Here is an 18,792-nt window from a genome sequence, read left to right as displayed (position 1 = left end):
TGAAAAATATAAAAAGTATTTTTTTATAAAATAAATTTAAAATTTTAAAAAATATAATGTATACCTGTTTTTTCAAACAAGCCTTTTGTACTCTATCAATTTCCTGGATCTAGAAAAATATACAAACATTTCAAATATTTAATGGGTTTTCCTACTGCCCCATAAATAAATGAGGTCATTAAGAAACATAAATAATCATTTTAAGAGTAAATCCTTATTTTGAGATGTGTCCCCCCTACCACTTATAATTAATGATGACCAAAAAATCAATAACTGGAGTTGAAAAAATCGATTTTTTAATTTTGTTCTCAAATATATATATATATATATATATATATATATATATATAGAGAGAGAGAGAGAGAGAGAGAGAACGGGGTTGGATTATATTAATGATCGGGGAAAAAATAATAAGAAAGAAAAAAAAGACAAAGATTAGGTAGGACTACATTTTAGCATTTGTCCATATTATAATATTACTTTTTTTATAGAATGACCATATTATAATGTTATATAGCACAAAGGATGTAATTTCCTATAAAAATATTTTATTTTAAAAAAATATTTTTATACATAGTTATGGATTTATGCATTATGTCATTTATATAAAGAAAAGAAAATAAAAGAGAAGGATTAGCAAACCATGTTTTAAAAACTAGAAACATAAAATAACCCAAAACTTCTATAATTAATTAACAAGAGGAATCAAAATTAACTTCAAACATGACAGTAATAAACTTAAATTTAAGGATCTTAAACCTCTCATAAAACCCAACTTTCTTTAATTAGATTCGATATAGGGAAGGACCCAACTTTCATTGGCCTCAGCCAAGGGAAAACCCCAATGTTTTTTAAAAAACATTTTATAAGTATCGAACACATGATTTCAATTATCTTAACTAACAAAAATAAATCAAATTACTAGAATAAAACAATTTAATTATTTAAGATATAAATCTGGCCTCAAACTACTTAAAATTTACAGTGCATCATGAGCAAAGACCCCCCCTCTCGTTATTAGCGTGCATGATGTGCAAGGAAAATGGGCAGTAGACTTATTATGGCTCTGGCATGGTTGTCTTCCCAACTTTCATGCTTTGCACACATCATTGCTCGTGAGTTTGAGTTTAATGCAATAAAGAAGGAAGTTACCTTCCTGCCTCGTTAATTTTGTCCCGGTGGCCTGGAGTTGTCCCACAAAAAAAAAAAAAAAAAAAATCCTCCGCGATGAATAAATAGCTCCTGTCTCCTGTCATTGATTGCAGTTAATAGCACAACTTGGTCGACGAACACGAACTTTGACCATGTTTTTTAAAACCAAAACCTTCTCCTCCATGTGCTGATAAACATGCCATGTGGTGCGATTTTAATACCCTTTTGAGCCCAACTATCGTGAAAGTTACACATTACATTAATGGCATCCCCTAGCTTAGATTCCAGGAATTATGATAGCTCGAAGGTCTCTTCTCGGCAAGATGATTAATCATTGAGGATCTAATTTAAATGAACTAGGGTTTAGTTAATGCTTTGATGCAGCTAGAGATTTGTTTTTTCAAACAAGGTGGGTCAATATTCGATTTCTTTTAAAAACGTTTTTAAGTAAACAATAAAACTTCTGATGGAGTTAATTAATTTTCTTAAACTAATAATTTTATTAAAATATAAAAGCAGATGTCACAGTACCAAGATTTTAGATTTATCAATAAAAAAATTTATTGTTATTTAAACTCATAGCTTGTCGGCACTAATTTTTCACCATAGATATTTTTTGTGTTTTTGAAATGAAAAAAAATGTTTTAAAATTTTTGGATTTTTCTATATATTATTATATAAGTATGTAGCCCAAAATTAAATAAGGATTTTTTTTAAGAGAATTGAGTATTTTTAATGTCAGTTGATTTATTATGGCTCTGACATGTTTATCTCCCCAACTTTCATACTTGCACGCATCATTGCTTGTGAGTTTGAGTTTAATGCAATAAAGAAAATCTTAGGGGTGTTTGCTATTATGTTTGAAATTGTTTTTCATCCAAATCTATTTTTTTTATATTTTTTAGTATTTTAAAATTATTTTAATGTACTGATATAGATTTTTAAAAATAAAATAAACAAATATTATTTAACATATTTTTAAATAAAAAATAATCTTTAGTACAATCTTGAACAGTCATTTCTACATTTTCATGATGTCATAGATAACTTGTTTTGCTAGAGTCAATAAGCATTTATGCAACCAAAGAGCAAAGTATAAAATCACTTGATTAACAATGTGGGATGGTAAAGTGGGCTCGGATTGGAAGGGACCAATGCATTGTTGGAAAATATAATTATAAAAAAGAAAATCCTGAAGCTATCCAAAACCGAATGACAATAGGACCCTATTAACCCACCATTATAAAAAAACGAGGTTGTGTGGCCAAATCACTATGAAAACTACATTGTTGACCAAGACACAAGGCATTATAAATTGTGATAATGCTATTTTTTTTATGTTTTTTATGTTTTTGTTTTCATTGAAAAAATTAAAAGCTAATTTAAATAAATTTGTTAAGCAAGGGAGAGATTGAAAAATAAAAAGATGGTTTGTTGTTTCAGAATTAGCAAGAAAAAATTATTTTCATCATTCAACTTTTCAAATTATAAATTATTCAGTTCCCTATTTTTTCATGAATCTAATTTTAATTCAAAATTTTATTTTTTAAATTCTTATATCCTTAGTTTGATAGAAAAAGAAAAGAAAATGTTGTTAGATTTTACTATCAAATGAAAAAAAAGTTTTGGTTACTATGAAATTTAACTACGAAAAAGGATAATTTTTGTGGTAATAAATTCCATTTGATGAAATAACTTTTACCTAGGTAGTCTTATCCTTTCTCTTGTCTAAGATGATAAATTTGAGTTTTGAAATTTTTGAAATTAAGTTAATTTTAGATTTTTTGATCAATTTTTAAGTTGTTTGATGTTTTATATAGATTTTTCAAGGGTTCAATGATTTTTTTTTAATGTATTCTAACTAAACAAAAAGGGTTGATTTTTGGGCATCAAATACTCCAACCCTCGTGTCACTAAAAACTAAGGTTGCAGACAATGCATTTAAAAAAATATTAAACAAACAATACGGTTATCTGCTTAACTTATAAATTTTTTTAAAAAGATAAGCGCGTGACCCTTCCCTTCAATTTTAGCCTAGAAATGTCTATGAAAGTTCAATATGTTAGGCTCTTTTATAAAAGAACTTTCCTTTATTTTTTTAAGAAAAATTCATTTAAATAAAATCAAATATTTGTTTTTTTTAATATAAACTAATATTTTTGGTTTTAGACTATTTTCAAATAGAAAAAAGAAATTATCGCTTAACTTGTTTTAAAAAAGAGTAATTTTTTTAATTTATTTTTTATAAAATTATTCTGATTTTATAACCTAATTTATGAGTTTGATAAATTAACCTGAAATGACTTGGACTAATTTATTTGTTGGCATTTTAATTTTATTTTTTTTACAATCTCATACTTTGACAATGACTTGGTTAAGAACTAGTTTTTTTATTTTTTATTTATGGGATAAATTTGGCCTGTTAATTTAGGTTTTCTCGAGTCCTCTATTTTTTTAAAAAATATATTTATTAGTTGAATATTTTTTTCCTTTTATAAAATTAATTGTTTTTCATTATTATTTGATTGATTGAAATTAAAATTTGTAATTTATTTTAATTTGTATTCTCATAACTCTAATCATGAATTTTATAATTTAATAAAGCTAGCTCAATTTAATTTAATATATGATCATCTTAATATCTTAAAAATAAATCATCCAATATGCATCAAATTTTAACTCTCCTAGCATTTCTATAAATTTTTAACTGTTAAAAGAAATTTTATTTGATCCGTAGCGTAGCATAACAAGTATTCAATTTTATTTAAGATTATTTACAACTGATTAATTAAATATATGCATTAACCTTTGGATTTGCAATTAATTTTTGTAATATATAAAAAAAAATATTGTAATTTCTCATTCATGTTTCCCGGCTAAGATGTTTTCGTTTCCAGCCCAACTAGCATTCTTTTCAAATCATGTTTCGGTTCCAAAGAACCATCATCATATGTTACCGAATGATGCCTCAGGTCCAAAGAGAGATCAAAGGGCTGAACAAAATATTACTCGTCAGGTAGAGGAGCCGAAAAAATGGTTAGAATCCTCTTACATACCCGAGTCCAACCTCCGCTGTCATTTCCAGTAAAAATACCAGAAAATAGTTTCTCCTATATGCTTTGATCCTCTTCTTCTTCTTTTTGTACAAAAAAGTAGAGATCGTTTGGGAGAATAATTGTAATTATTTTTTATTTAGAAATATATTAAAATAATATTTTTTTTATTTTTAAAAAATTATTTTTTATATCAACATATTAAAATAATTTTAAAACTTAAAAAAATATTAATTTAAAGCGAAAAAAAAATAAAAAAAAAATATTTTTTAAAAAAATATTAATTTGAATGAAGAAAAAATAAAAAATATATTTTTAAAAAAATATTTTTAAAATATAAAAATAAACAAGTTGGTGGTAGCAATCATAATAATCTGATTCAATATGCCAAAACAAGGACGTTTATTTTAAGAAGCATTACTTTCTACGAGTATATGTAGAGGCTTTAACTTATTTCATAAAACCAAGTCTAGCTTCCAGTCCGTTGAAATACGTGATCTTTTTTTTTTTAACAAGTTGGTGGTAGAATACATGTCCTTGTATACGGCTCTATCAACACGGTCACCACTCACCCTACCACCTCTATGCATAGCAGACATCAACCTCTCCCCTGCTTTTGGCTCCAGCAGCATTTCAGCCATGTCTGTTACGAGGGATGGATTGGGCAAAGCGGAAAGGACAGGGGAGAAAGGATAGATGGCTCTTCACGCATCTCATTATTTGGCCTACAATAAAGGAAAAATCCCAATCAATCCATCCAATTTTAAACATTGATAATTACAAATAGAAAAATAAAGGGATGCGAGTCAATCCTTGAGAGGATTGAGGAGAAGGGATCAGTGCCGCTTCTAATCAGCTTTGAGATTGAAAACTATTTTTTATTAACATTTAAATAATTTTTTATTTTTTTATGGGCTGATTTTAAAAAATATATAAAATATATTATTTCAAATAAAAAAAATACTTTAAAAAATAACATCAACAAAACTCTCAAATACTCTACTTCATTTAGATGACTCTCATCCCTCCTCTCCCTTTATTGACCAACTAAAAGAATAGTAAGGTCATCCACCCCACCCTATCCATCCCTCCACTTTACCAATGCCATCCTTCCTAACAAACATAATCTGACCGCCATTGAGTTAATATATATATATATATAGCTTACCAACCACACTCTTGAGTTGCAGAGAGAGCGCAGCTCGGCTTAACACTGTCATCAAAATCCCAGATGTAAAGCATGCTGTAAGAGATGCTTCTACAAATGACCGTTAACACCACCCAGCAACCGTTCGGGAACAAGTGCTTGCCGAGTCTAAACTCACCAGCATCACCCAACCACAGCTTTAACCTTCGAAGCATGCAGCGCTTGGAGAGTAGGTTTGTCTAGTATATATAAAAAAAAAAATACAGGACACCAGTGGTAGAATAGATAAATCGGCCTAACAACGGGAAATTTAGCCCTGGGTTCTTCAAGACAAAGCTGGGTGTGGCAATTGAATACAAGAAAACAGCATAAAAATAACAGAAATAATGGACAACTTAAAAAGGATTAAAAGTAGTGCAAAATTACAGTTCCCATCTAATTGTAAAAAGTCTAGTCAAACAAAAAGACAATTTTCCTTAAGTTAATACAGTTGCATAAATATGAGCATCCCTCGCCAGATCCCTAGAATTATTGAGACACATCACATTCTGTCTGCAGATACATGTCCTACAATGGAGATCTTCATTGATATTCTCTAAACCAGTCCTCTCACAACTTTTACATGTATGCACAGAATTAAAAGTGAGAGGTCAGATTCCCAGTTTTTGCTTGCTTGGATTTCTCTTGCCAGTCAGATACCTAAAATACACACAAAGCGTTTAAGAACTCAGAAGTTCTAGCAAGAAAGACTTTGCATTCACGAGTAGATAGTCTAATTAAGATTCTCATAAGCATAGATAAGACAATTCAAGAATAAAAAGAAAGTGCGAACAAAATAGCGGAACAAAAGCACATACTCGGTGGAACATATTAAAGATTCAAGATTATTGACCTTGAAACAGAAGTGTCAAAGAAATTTGTTCGCAGGCTCATGATGGATCCATGTCAGGATACTTCATGCAACAAAGTTTCCAAGACTTCATAGGAAAACAATCAGTGGCAGGTCCCTTCTACTCGGTGGTCTGGGAAGATAACATGATTTAAAATCTCGGGCTAAATCATAGTAATCTTGCCCAGTAGCACATCATGAAATATAACTGAGGAGAAAGCAGATTAAAAAGAAAAACATGACAAACCTACCCAGTGATGAGATGGAGAAAACATAAACTGAGTGCAAAAACGTACATCATGTTATACAACTTCAGCATGGAAAACTTTCCACCATCAAAGACCAATCATCCATGGACATATACCTAACAAACTGAAAAACACCATGTAGACTGAAATCCATAATCCTAAGCTAAAAAGACAAATGTTTCCCATGGTCCTGATTCCCAGTGATGCCTGTATCCAAGCAAAACAATCTCTAATTTCTGTTTATAGAGAACATTTAAGGAGAAATGCAATGCAAGTGCAGATTTATCAGAGAAGCAATTTCTTTCTTATATCTCCTTTTTAAAATTTTGATGGGTAGGTTTGAAACATACTCAACTCAGAAATTAAGGGGTAAAAAAGGGCAATTCCAACCCCAAAAATCCTTTAATTGAACGCCACGACCATGCAGCTATTCTCTGATGAAACATACTCAACTCAGAAATTAAGGGGTAAAAAAAGGCAATTCCTACCCCAAAAATCCTTTAATTGAACACCACGACCATGCAGCTATTCTCTGAATAATTATCCTTTTCAGAGAAAAGATTTAAAATTTTCTCAGGTATCTTTCACTCATGTCCCATTGCCTATAACTAAGGCACTGAACTGAAATCACAGCTTTCCCTTTTCTGTTATTATTAAAAAGGAAATATAGCTTTCTAAAATCTAACCCCAAATCCTAACTATAACCAGTGTAAATGACATTAAAACAGTAATTGAAGCTCATAAATGCCACCAGCCCAGAAAGCAAGGATAAAATTATGATAACAAGAAACCAGTAGAAATTTTTTCACTTTTCAACACAATTACAATATGAAGAAAGGGATGTGTCAACGTAAAGATTTCTAAGAAACAAATTACAACACAGGGAACTCCACTCTAGACTGCAACCTAATAATCAAACCTCGCTTTAATTCACATAAAATTAATTTACAGTATCTAGATTTAGATCAGTAAGCAAAATTCAGTATCCTCTACTCATTCTCATTTTCAAATCATTTACACCCCAAACCATTTCTTCACTGTCAATCAAAGTAATTGAAAAAACATCATTTCAGTTTCCTTGTCAACTACACTCACAAGTACCGATTTCAAATATCACATTCCATATTTACACTTTAGCCGAGGCTAAGCATGTACTTTTATTTATGTCAAATAGCACAGACACTCTGATCTATTACACTTTCATCTGGTTTTAAGGAAACTGATTAACCAAGCACATAGTTTGTGGTTAGGTTTATCATCTAAGATACTAACAAGGAGTTAACCCATCATTATTGCACATGATAAGCATTCGAATACATTGCAATATCAATAAGGAAAACATATCATCCCACTAATTATCAATCAAGATAAAAGCCCTAGAAAATATGATAAAGTAAGTTATAAGGAGAAATAATAACACACCTCCCTAAGCATCAGCACCATCGGATGCTTTTGCAGCAAATGGATCATGGCTAGGGCCAACATCCTGCCCAATATGACGCTGCACCAGCCGTTGCAAATCAGCCATGACCTTGTGTTCACGTTTCGCCTTCTCTTCATAGTTAAACATGGCCAGCGCCCGCTTATCTTCAGCACTGTAAACTTGGTTTTCTTTCCTGATACGAATGGCATTCATCCTCTGATGCCTACTACCACTCATCACATACCCAAGATTCTCAAATTTCTGAATCTCCTCTGCAGAAAGACCCACTTCACCTCTACGTGGAATACGTTTCCCTTGCTGCACATACTGAGCAATAGCATCACCTTCACCAGGCCTCAAAGCTCCACCATAACTAATATGCCCTTCAGCTCTAGGCAAGGGCATTGGCCCAACCTCAGGTTCATTATCCAGAGCGGGTTTCTTTTGTGCCTCAATCATTTCTTTAAACATCAATGCCTCAGCATCAGTTTCAGCCTTGGCAGCATCATCATCATTTACTTTGTTTTCCTCAGAACCAGAACCCTCATTGGAATCCAGATTCTCACTCTCTGTTCCAGTGCTTCTCTTCTTGCTCCCCTTAGATTGCGAACCCGAAGAGCGACTCCTCTTCTTAGACTTTACACGATCATCATCAGACTCCTCACTCCCACTATAATCAGAATCACTATACTTACTCTTCTTCCTTGTACTCTTTCTTCTTCTACCAATGCTCTTACCACTGTTTCTCCGCCTACTAATACTTTTCCGGGACTTCTTTCTCCGTTTCCGATCTTCTTCAGAGTCGGGTTCGCTCTCACTTTGGCTCTCACTAACATCTGATTCACTATCACTGTTCCTTCTCCTCCTACGTTTAGAACTCAATCCCCTCCTTCTTTTCTCCCTCGAATCATCTGACTCAGACTCAGACTCTGACTCTGACTCTGACTCGCTACTCCCAGAATTCTCTGACCCCATTATCCCCTTTCCATCATTTCCTTTCTCCTTCTCTTTCCCGCTAGAATCATCACTCTTTTCTTCATCCTCTCCATGCTTCTCCTCAATCTTATCCGCTTTCTCCTCAAGTTCCTCTTCATTATCCCCTCTCGGAGGACTTGGTGAAACATTCCAAATACAATACCTCATAGACTTCCTCATCTTCTGCCTCTTCAGCCTCCTCCTCTCCTCAAAACTCAATCCTTTCAATTCCTCATCCGATTCCTCATCCGATTCCCTTCCATTCCTATCAAGAAAAGACCAGTCCTTGCCGAATTTTTTGGGGAGAGGATGATCTAGGGTTTGTCTTTGCCTAGGGCTTGGGCTTCTTCTTGTTGTTCTTCTTCTAGGGCTTCTAGAGTAGTCGGGTGAGCTCGACCGACGGCGTCTGCCTCGATCGATTTCGCGACGGCGATCGTCGTAGCTTTGATAAGAGGGACTACCACGGTCACGGCGGCGGCGATGGTCAGGGGAGGCGTCAGATTCTGGTGTGTAACGGCTGTTCTGGCGGTCAGGAATGTATCGTCTATCAGGAATTTCAACGGTGGACAATGGCCTGCCCATTTTAGGGATAGGAGATAGAGTTCACCAGGAAGATTGATTTTTTAAGGATATTTCTGTAATGGGAGGGAGGAGGACCGCCTGTCTTAAAGTCGGTTTCTTCGGTGCAGCTTGTTAAGTCCGCCGCTAAAAACGTGGTAGTGGGGGTGCATTATATTAGCAAATTCCTAAATCATTAGTAGATCGATTGAATTTGAGGCCGGGCTGTTCATTATTTCTAGGCCTCAAGAGCTTGTGTTGAGCTCTTGCACTTTCGTCTTCTTGCCTGCCCTTGAAGTGTTGTAGTTGGGTTTTCCGTTGCTTGGCAGAGCCCTTTACGATATGGGCCTTGAGAAATTGGTTCGCAGTACGCTAAGAGCCTTTCTTCCTTGTTCTTTGATCATATACTGGGGAGTCGTCTTGCTGTATCGATCGCAATATCAATATCCAAACAAAGACTAATAATGCTTTACATTTATTTAAAAAGTATATTTTATAATTAACTAATATTTTAAAAGATGTCGAAAAAGTACAATAACTTTCCCATGTCAAATGTTTTGTTTTTATTTTTTTCGGTTTTTTATGTCATTTTTCTTTTTTTCCCATATTTTTTTTTTTGGGTTTTACATGTTTATTTTTCAAGATTGTCTTTTTTAAAAAAAAAAAAATTATTATTTTTTTTTAAATTATCTTTATCAATTTTTTTAATATTGAATTGATTAAAAATTTAATTCTATAGTTTTTTTCTTTAAAACATTATGAATTACTATAATGTTTTTCTATATGATTATTTTTTTTTTAAATAGTCTTTATCGATTTTATTTTTTTTCTTGAAAACATTATAAATTACAATAATTTTTTTTATTTTTTCCACAAATCCACGACAACCTACAAGCATACCAGAATTACAACTTTAGATTTTTTTATGAAATATTATAAATTGTTAGAGTGTTTTCCTATTTAGTTTTTTTTGTTATTTTTTAAAATTATTTTTATTTTTTAATATTAAGTCGGTTAAGAATTTAACTTTATAATTTTTTCTTAAAAATATTATAGATTGTAATAATTTTTTATATATAATTTTGTTTTATTTTTTTCATAAACTCACAATAATATATAAGCATGACATTAGCCAGCGGTATCACCCGATCATGGTATTCAGTAATCAAGAAAAACCTATAGTTTAATGATATTTTTGCATAAATAAGAATAATAATTTCAAGTTCAATCCTCGCTTCATCGAAAACTCCAATAAAATTATAACACATTCGTAGGTTATGGTTAGATCAAATAGTCATTCAAATTGAAAAATTATTATATTCTTTTTGGGTCATATCGTAGGCTTCGGGTATTGGTAGGCGACTAGTCTTCATGCCTGCATTTCGTTGCGGATCATCTAAGTCTTCATGCTTGCATTTCGTTGTGAATAGGAGGATCAACAGGTAATTTTATTATGCGCGGTCGAATCAAAGTTAATTTCAATGTAAAACAAAATATATGGGCATTGCTGAGATTTTTTTTTAACTAAAGAAAATAAAATGTGCATTGAAAATATTGCACGTGTATTTCATTAAATTAATTGATGATTACATGCTCCAATAAATATTAAAAAAAAACTATTAACAATAATATAAGACTAGATTAATAATTTGTTAGTATAATTAATCTTTTCTTATTTATTTAACTTGATCCTACTACGAGGCATTAGGTAATATGAATTTCAAATTAAACTATAATAGAGTTGAAGTAATGTGATTTATTTGATCTAGTGGGTACAAATATAATTATTTTTCTTTTTCAAAACTCAATTTAACTAAAATCAATTTCAAGCAACCATCATTTTAATTATTATTGTTTTAGATGATGGTATTTTTTATTGACCCGGGTTAATTTGGGCTAACCTGTAACATAGATCACGAACTAGGTTGAGTTTATTAAAAAAATTTAATCAAATATTTTATTTAATTATATGATTCAAAAATGAAAAACAATTTAACAAAAATTAAAAATTAAAAAAATATTGTAATAACCCAAATTTTTATTCCTTGTAGAAAAAAAGCACATTTTTTTTGTCTGCATAAGAAATAAAAATTACAAGAAAAAATACATTAAAAAATACTACATGTTTACTTTTATTTCGGTAATTTTTCAAAGTTTTTTTTCCTAGTTTTTACATGTTTTTTTTTTGTGCAATCAAGAAAAAATATAAATTAAAAAATCTAATAATAATGATAATAAATATGTTATAATGGGAGAAATTAAAAGAATTGATGATAAAAGATGTGTAAGTGGTCAAAAATAACTAAATAAGAATCTATAGACTAAATTAAAAGACTAAATTAAAAGAGGAGGAATGGGAGTGTGAAAATGAGCAAACATGGACCAAATTAAAAGCAATTATTAGAAAAATGAGCAAGTATAGACCAAATTGAAAGCAATTACAAGAAAAATATGTAATTAGTAAAAATAAATAAAAATCTAAGGACTAACTTAAAAAAGACACTTTCCCTATTTAAACTGAAATGACGTCCATTATTGTCTAGGTGAAATGACATCATTTCATCTAAAAAACAAAAATAAAAAACATGAATCAAAACGATGTTGTTTTGATACATGAAACCACCATCTTTTTTTTTTTTTTTTTGTTACCCTACCCTTCTTTCGTGCCTAAATGATTACACTTTATTTTTCTATCTACACTTCCCAGCACGATCAAAATACCATTACCTTAACCATCTAGGTGGTGGCCAAGTAGTAAGGACTTGGGATCAAGGGGTTTGCTCCCTCTGTAGTCTCAGGTTCGAGTCCTTGGTTGCTCATATGATGGCCACTAGAGGCTTACATGGTCGTTAACTTCAGGACCCGTGGGATTAGTCGTGGTGCGCGCAAGCTGACCCGAACACCCACGTTAATCTAAAAAAAAAAACACCATTACCTCTTCTCTAATATTTCCTATCTCACCACCACCTAATACCCATGCTAATAAAGCCCTCGAAACTACCTAAAAAAACCTAAAGTATGTGATTTAGTCATGTTTTTCCAAGAAAAGGGTAACATACAAGGTTAGGATTCATCTCAATAAACCAAGAGTCCTTATCAAGAGGTTGCTAAAAGCTCTTCCCCCTTTATAAAAAGATAAAAGAAAAAAAGAGTTTTGAGTTGAGTGTTTAAAGTTTGTTTGATCTAGGGGGTAAGGAAAAAGAAGAAAAGAAGAAAAAATAAAGAGAAAAGACAAAACATAGATAGCAAGATAAAAGAATAAATAAGCTTATTGACATGAGAAATCGATTTTCTAAGCCTAGAGGTGAAAAGAGGGCAAGAAGAAGAGAAAAGGAATAAAAGAGAAGACAAAATCACCCAGAATCCTTTCACCGTCATCACCACCATCATCTCCGCCATCAACAACAATTGCACCAACCTTTTTCGCCTTATCTCTTTTTTTCTTTTCTTATTCTTTTCTGTAACTTGTAAATTTATTGTTGAAAATGCTAAAAAAATGCATACTCTAATATTCACCATTGTATTTTTATTTTATTTTATTTTATTTTTTTCAACTTTGCATTCACGACAGCTTTATTTTACAAAACATCTCTTTCACCTTTTTACAAATACAAGGGCATGTGAATATTCATTTTCAAAAGCATGCTACATTCAAAATGCAAGATACTATTCATTGCACTATTCACACGTGGTTACTGTTCATTATTTTTATTCTATTTTTATGGATTTCACATTAACATTAGCTTCATTTTGTTAAAAAAAAAAGGGTTTCTCCTTTTTATGTATGTATATACATGTAAAAAATTATTTTCAAATAAAAAATTAAAACAACATTGATGATTTTTCATCAAGTTAGCGTCATGTCTTGGGTTTTAATAATTCAGTCAACATGTTTTCAAATTTTTAAGGATCAACGTAGGCTATGTAATTTGTTTTAAACTCAAAATGAGTTTAAAATTGAGTTGATGAGTTTTTGTCAAGTTAGTGTCATGTTTTAATTGAACTTGAATTTTAACAATTTGGTCAATGTGTCTTGTTTTAGTGGCCAATATAGATCCTTTGTGATATTTTTTAACTTTAAAATGAATTTAACAATCAATCGATGAGTTTTTTTAAATTATAAACCAATATAGTTTTTGCACAACATTAGTCTCATCTCGTTCTATGAGAATATTACTGAGTTGCAAGATTCATGTTCTAAGGTCCGACATTAACTCCATGATCATTCATTAATAATAACTATCTTGCAAATAAGTTTATAAAATAACAGGTCAATTAATAACATACATGAAATAAATTTAGAAAACATACAACTAAGGTAACGTCTTATTTAAAATGACATGGAAATGATGATTTTTCTTCTTCTCTCAAGCATAATCAATCTTTTACTCTAATTTATAGAAGCAATGCATGTTTTAGAATTCTTAATTTCCTTAAAAAAAAAACTAGGTGGAAACTCTCATTTTTTTCCCCCAAAAATCCCTAGATAACCCATCTCTCATGTAACAACAAATATCATGAATGTCTACACAAAAAAGTGTTTGTCACAGTATATATGTTGTAACCTCTTTAAAATCTGAGCAAGAATTGATATATATTTTAATAAATAATATCTCAAATATATTTTTAATTAATTAATTAAATACATTTTATTTTAAAAAAATTCAATGAAATTAAGTTTAATTTACAAAACTAAACATCAATTTAATGCATGAACTTTTTTCACCGTGATAAACCCCTAAGAAACAAATCATTAAATCCTATTCATAACCGTGGCCATGTAAAAAGGATTGAAACAAAGAAAGTAAACTGTTTGGTGACCTGAATGAAAAAGATCTTAAAGAACAATAAAAATACAAGCACCGCCTATGTCCACACAAAAACAACAATGTTTTTGTAGAATAGAGTGTTAAATATAGACACTGTCTTCTCGTGTCAGGCCACGGAGGGCTCTACTGAGGCTTGATGTCATTTAGCAAGTGCAGAGAACATCTCTTCTTATTTTGATCCACAACAATGAGTGGCCTCACCAAGTTTAATAATGTCTGTGAGATTGGTTGTAATTGAAAGTGTTTTTTATTCATAAATATATTAAAATAAAATTTTTTTATATTAGGATATCAAAATAATTAAAAAATATTACTTTTAATAAAAAATTTAAAATTACTAAAAATATAGTTGGAACGCCTTTCCAAACCATCAAGAGTTGCAGCCCGTGACGAGCCATGACTCGTGATTATTGTGTGGAATGTGGCCACAGGAAACCGGATCTATCGCATGGCCCCTACGCCCAAGGCTGGTGCGGGTCCAAGAGCATGCGTTCGAGAGGGTAAGGCCATTCTCACACATATATTTCAAATGTGTGTGTCTATATATATATATATATATAAATAAAATTAGATGAAACATATATTTCAAATAGAACCGTCCTTGAAGCATATTGTCATTAAGAAACTCAACCGCACACCACTCAACCATTTTCACATTTCACAATTCACAACTCATCTATCCAACCACCCTGACATTTTACCTCACAGCTTTAATATTGAGTTTAGCCATCTGCTGCAGAATCTGATGCCACGTCTCTCTCTCCCTTCATCCGCTACAATGCTTCCCCCGCCAAAGACTTTCTTGCCATGGACGGTCCATCCCACTTAGCAGCATGGCTACATATAATCACCTCTTACATGCCTCCATATTTACCCATACGACAGAACGCTGGATCGCAGTAACATTGCTTCCCGCTTTGCAAACTACGAGATTGTTTATTTTTATATTTTAAAAAATTATTTTTTATTTTAAATTAATATTTTTTTTTATTTTAAGATCATTTTAACATATCAATATTAAAAATAAATTTTAAAAAATAACAAAATATTATTAACATATATTTTTAAATAAAAGAATTCCAAAAAATAACATCAATAGAGCATGAACATACAGGCTGTTGGTGCCTTTTTTTTTAAATTCAATCGGCTTGGCCCCAATATTTCATATTTTCACACACAAATGGCGCAGCTCCACTTGATCTTTCATATCAATCATTTCAAGAAACCCAGTACGGCATTTTAATTCATGAGGACGTGTCCCTCTAATTTTTTGAAATTTAATCACGATATCTTGAAGATTAAGGATCAAATTATCTTGGAAGTATTCTCGTACACTCCTTCCGCCTTCCAATGATTTCTCTGTAATTGACAGGAACTTCTAAAAGTTACAAGTCCAATAATGATCACTTTGCTTCCATATAGCATACATGCATTAGCATCTCATTATGATTGACATGCATTGAATTTCTTCCTCATTCAATTTGCTAAGCTCAATTGCTTGCACTCCAATTTTACTTTCACAGTGAAAATATTATTTTACTTTTAATTAACGAAACTGTTTAGCTTTATTTTAGAAGTAGAAATGTTTTTTCATAGGACTCATAAGTTATAATAAAAAAAATAAGGTTAAATAATATTTTTATATTTTTATTTCACAATATAATTACTTTATTATCATTAAAATAAAAAAACATTAAACTTTGGTCAGGAACTTTTAATTTAAAAACAGGTAAGCTATTTCATTACCTTGAAATTTAAAAAGTTCTGCCTACTTAAGGGTTCTTTTATTTTTTATATTTTATTTTTAAAATTTAATTATTTGATAGTTATTAGATATTATTAGGGACAACAAGATAATTTGGTAAATAAGCAAATTAAATAGTTAGCAAAAATTCTTATTTTTTTTATTACTATTTTAAAAATATTGATATCTCATAAGCTTTTTTATATGTTGGTAAAAAATTAACTCAACCCACAACATATGAAGAGTAATCTTTGTAGTTGCATTTAAAAGGATATATGGAAGTGTGACCATGATTGTTTTTTAAAATAATTTTTATTTAAAAATATATTAAAATATTTTTTTTTAATTTTTTTAAAATTATTTTTGATATTAACAAGTTAAAATGATTTGAAAATAAGAAAAAAAAAATTTAGAAAATAATTTTGAAACCAAAAAAAACAAAACAGGCAATGCTATGAGAGTAAAAACCAGAATCCGCGAGGGACCTTCATGCTGAAGCTAATTAGCCATCTTGGCGTGCAGGACAACTTTCTTACCAAAAGGAGCAAAGAAATAAGTAAAAATAACAAAACTTGTGATGACTAACATTTTTGGGAAAGCCTATGGCTAGTTCATTCGACACACAAGAGGTGGACTTCAGAGAGGAAGGAAGATATCTCACAAGTGGGTTGGACGTTAAGTGATAAAATAGTAAATAGAAATATGAACTTTGGCTTGAGAAACAAGTTAAATAAGCTCTTGATCAGGATAAGATACAGGCACAAAACTTCTTCAGCATTTGTAATTTTGTTAGTGTGAAAACAGGATTATGTAAAAGTTTATTAGGAATTAGGATATTTCTGCACCTTTGGGGTTAAGCTCCTTCCACAAGAGATAAAAGGTGTGACAGAGACACAGCACCAAAGAGGACATGTTTTATTGCAGGCTTGTCATGAAAGGGAATTTTAATAAAAACCAAAAGGAACAGTAATATACAAATCCCCTCTGTCTAAGCAAACCCCTGCGTTTTCTAACCCCTCTCTATTTCTTTCCAACCTTTTACCTACCATTAACAAAACCCAACTTCTTCTTCCAAATGGGGTGGCTTCAGTCCTTCATCTCCCCATTGAAGAAGTTCTGGGATCGTCTTCACTCCAGCCACAGAAAGCGTAATTCCCTGTACCATACGAGTGTCTTTTCATTAATGTGTCATTTACCATCTCCGCAGTTTGGTTCTGAGATTCCAAATCTTTCTTTCTTTGCTAACCTTTTGTTTCTGATTTCACAAACGTGGTCACAGTGAAGGCTTTTACGTCTTCTACTTTATAAATTGGGGGACCAAATCACTGACAGCAGATTATTGAACTTTTTATTTACAGGTACAGGGATATACATTCTGTACAAGGATGTGAAGTCTTGCCCTTGTGAAGACGTGCATGTCCTATGGTCAATACTGGTCGAATCACATCCAGCCGCTGCTTCTTTGAAATCAAAATAACTATGAAGTCCTGACGAAGACTTTTCTTTTCTGTAGAGTGTAGAAGGATGTTTGCTACAATATGAATCCAACTAGCTCAGTTTGGCTAGATGTGATGTTCAGGAATGTGAATTACGTACAAGAAGATGGACCTGCCGTTTCTGACGATGGATATACAGGTCGAGGCAGTATTTATAGCTGTTCTGCTACCAGCATACGAAGACCAATGGTTTGCCGACATATATGTTGTATATAGTTTGATCATAATGTGCTTTGTGTACATAACTATGCACTACATTATGCTCATATATGCTATGTTTTTCCTTCCTGTATAAAGCACACTAGTTTCGTTTTCCAGCTCTATATCCAGAATACAATCAAAGGAGATCACCTCTCTGGTTTTCCCAGATATCATGGCTAGGTATCTCCGAATCATCTATCTTGTAAGAAAAGAAGGAAAAAGAATTAGGCATCTATAATACACTCTCTTTTTTTAAAGCTAGTCTAATCCATGCTTCCTTTCGGATCAACCCCTTTAACCACCAGAGCTTTTTGCTTGCTGCTGTCAGCATCGTAGTGGAGCATGCCACGTTCTTTTAGACAAGATTTAAAACAATGTGCTCCAGATCGCGTATTATATATATAATTCAGTATTCTATGTAACTACCAGCTTAGCATTCAACTAAACTCCAATGATAGATAATTTAGAGCTGGCCATCAAAATTGAGCCTTCGACTAGTGGATTTTAAGATTTTCAATTATTTGAATGAGTGGCGTGGCATGTCTCTTCTGGTAAAAATTCTTAACAAGTACAAGTTTTCAAACTCCAATTAAATTCCAGTAAGTAGATATTAATATATTAAAATAATATTTTTTTATTTTTAAAAATTTATATTAAAATTTTATTTTGACCATACTCATAGACACCCTCTTGAACAGAAGGAGCATAGAAGGCCTGTAGGAGCCTATCCAGTACTTAATTGTCTTTTTCGTGATTTATTTTTCAAGTATTTGACAGTAATTCTTTTCTTAAAAAAAAAACCTCCTCGTCGAAGTGAAAAAATCTTAATTATTTAATTTTTTTTTTATAAATGGATGATTTAATTGAATCTTTTTGTGCGACGATTATAAAAAGAATAGTGATGAATTTATTAAAACATGATTTCTTGGATATCCAAACACCTGTTTCAAGAGTGATGTTTTGTTAAAAAATTTAATTTTTTATTAAAAATTATTTTTTTATATATTTTGAATCGTTTTAATATACTAATTTTAAAAATAATTTTTAAAAAATAAAAAATATTATTTTGATATATTT

General features: G+C 31.2%; 1 protein-coding gene and 1 long non-coding RNA gene across 3 annotated transcripts; one reads left to right on the top strand and one right to left on the bottom strand.

Annotated features, from left to right (window-relative positions):
* Nucleotides 1-5,721: 5,721 nt before the first annotated feature.
* On the bottom strand, nucleotides 5,722-9,606 carry LOC105131424 (Ras-induced vulval development antagonist protein). Of its 2 annotated transcripts, XR_843428.1 has the most exons (3): nucleotides 7,912-9,606; nucleotides 6,245-6,374; nucleotides 5,722-6,051 (listed from the first exon to the last, which is right to left on the bottom strand). XR_843428.1 is itself a non-coding variant. In XM_011034391.1 (2 exons), exon 1 carries the CDS (start codon nucleotides 9,467-9,469, stop codon nucleotides 7,916-7,918), a length of 1,554 nt encoding a protein of 517 aa, XP_011032693.1. In that variant the 5' UTR covers nucleotides 9,470-9,606; the 3' UTR covers nucleotides 5,722-6,051; nucleotides 7,912-7,915. The 2 variants fall into 2 exon arrangements, 1 of the variants encoding a protein (XP_011032693.1); XM_011034391.1 differs by lacking the exon at nucleotides 6,245-6,374.
* Nucleotides 9,607-16,982: 7,376 nt separating this feature from the next.
* On the top strand, nucleotides 16,983-17,969 carry LOC105131423 (uncharacterized). The gene is made up of 2 exons (XR_843427.1): nucleotides 16,983-17,166; nucleotides 17,377-17,969. It is a non-coding gene; the product is annotated as an uncharacterized LOC105131423 (long non-coding RNA).
* Nucleotides 17,970-18,792: the final 823 nt, after the last annotated feature.

This window comes from Populus euphratica, unplaced genomic scaffold, assembly GCF_000495115.2.
Source record: "Populus euphratica unplaced genomic scaffold, PopEup_1.0 scaffold23.1, whole genome shotgun sequence".
NCBI classification, from domain to species: Eukaryota; Viridiplantae; Streptophyta; class Magnoliopsida; order Malpighiales; family Salicaceae; genus Populus; species Populus euphratica.
The sequence above is the reverse complement of the archived record's forward strand: the minus strand, read 5'-3'. Positions and strand labels throughout refer to the sequence as shown.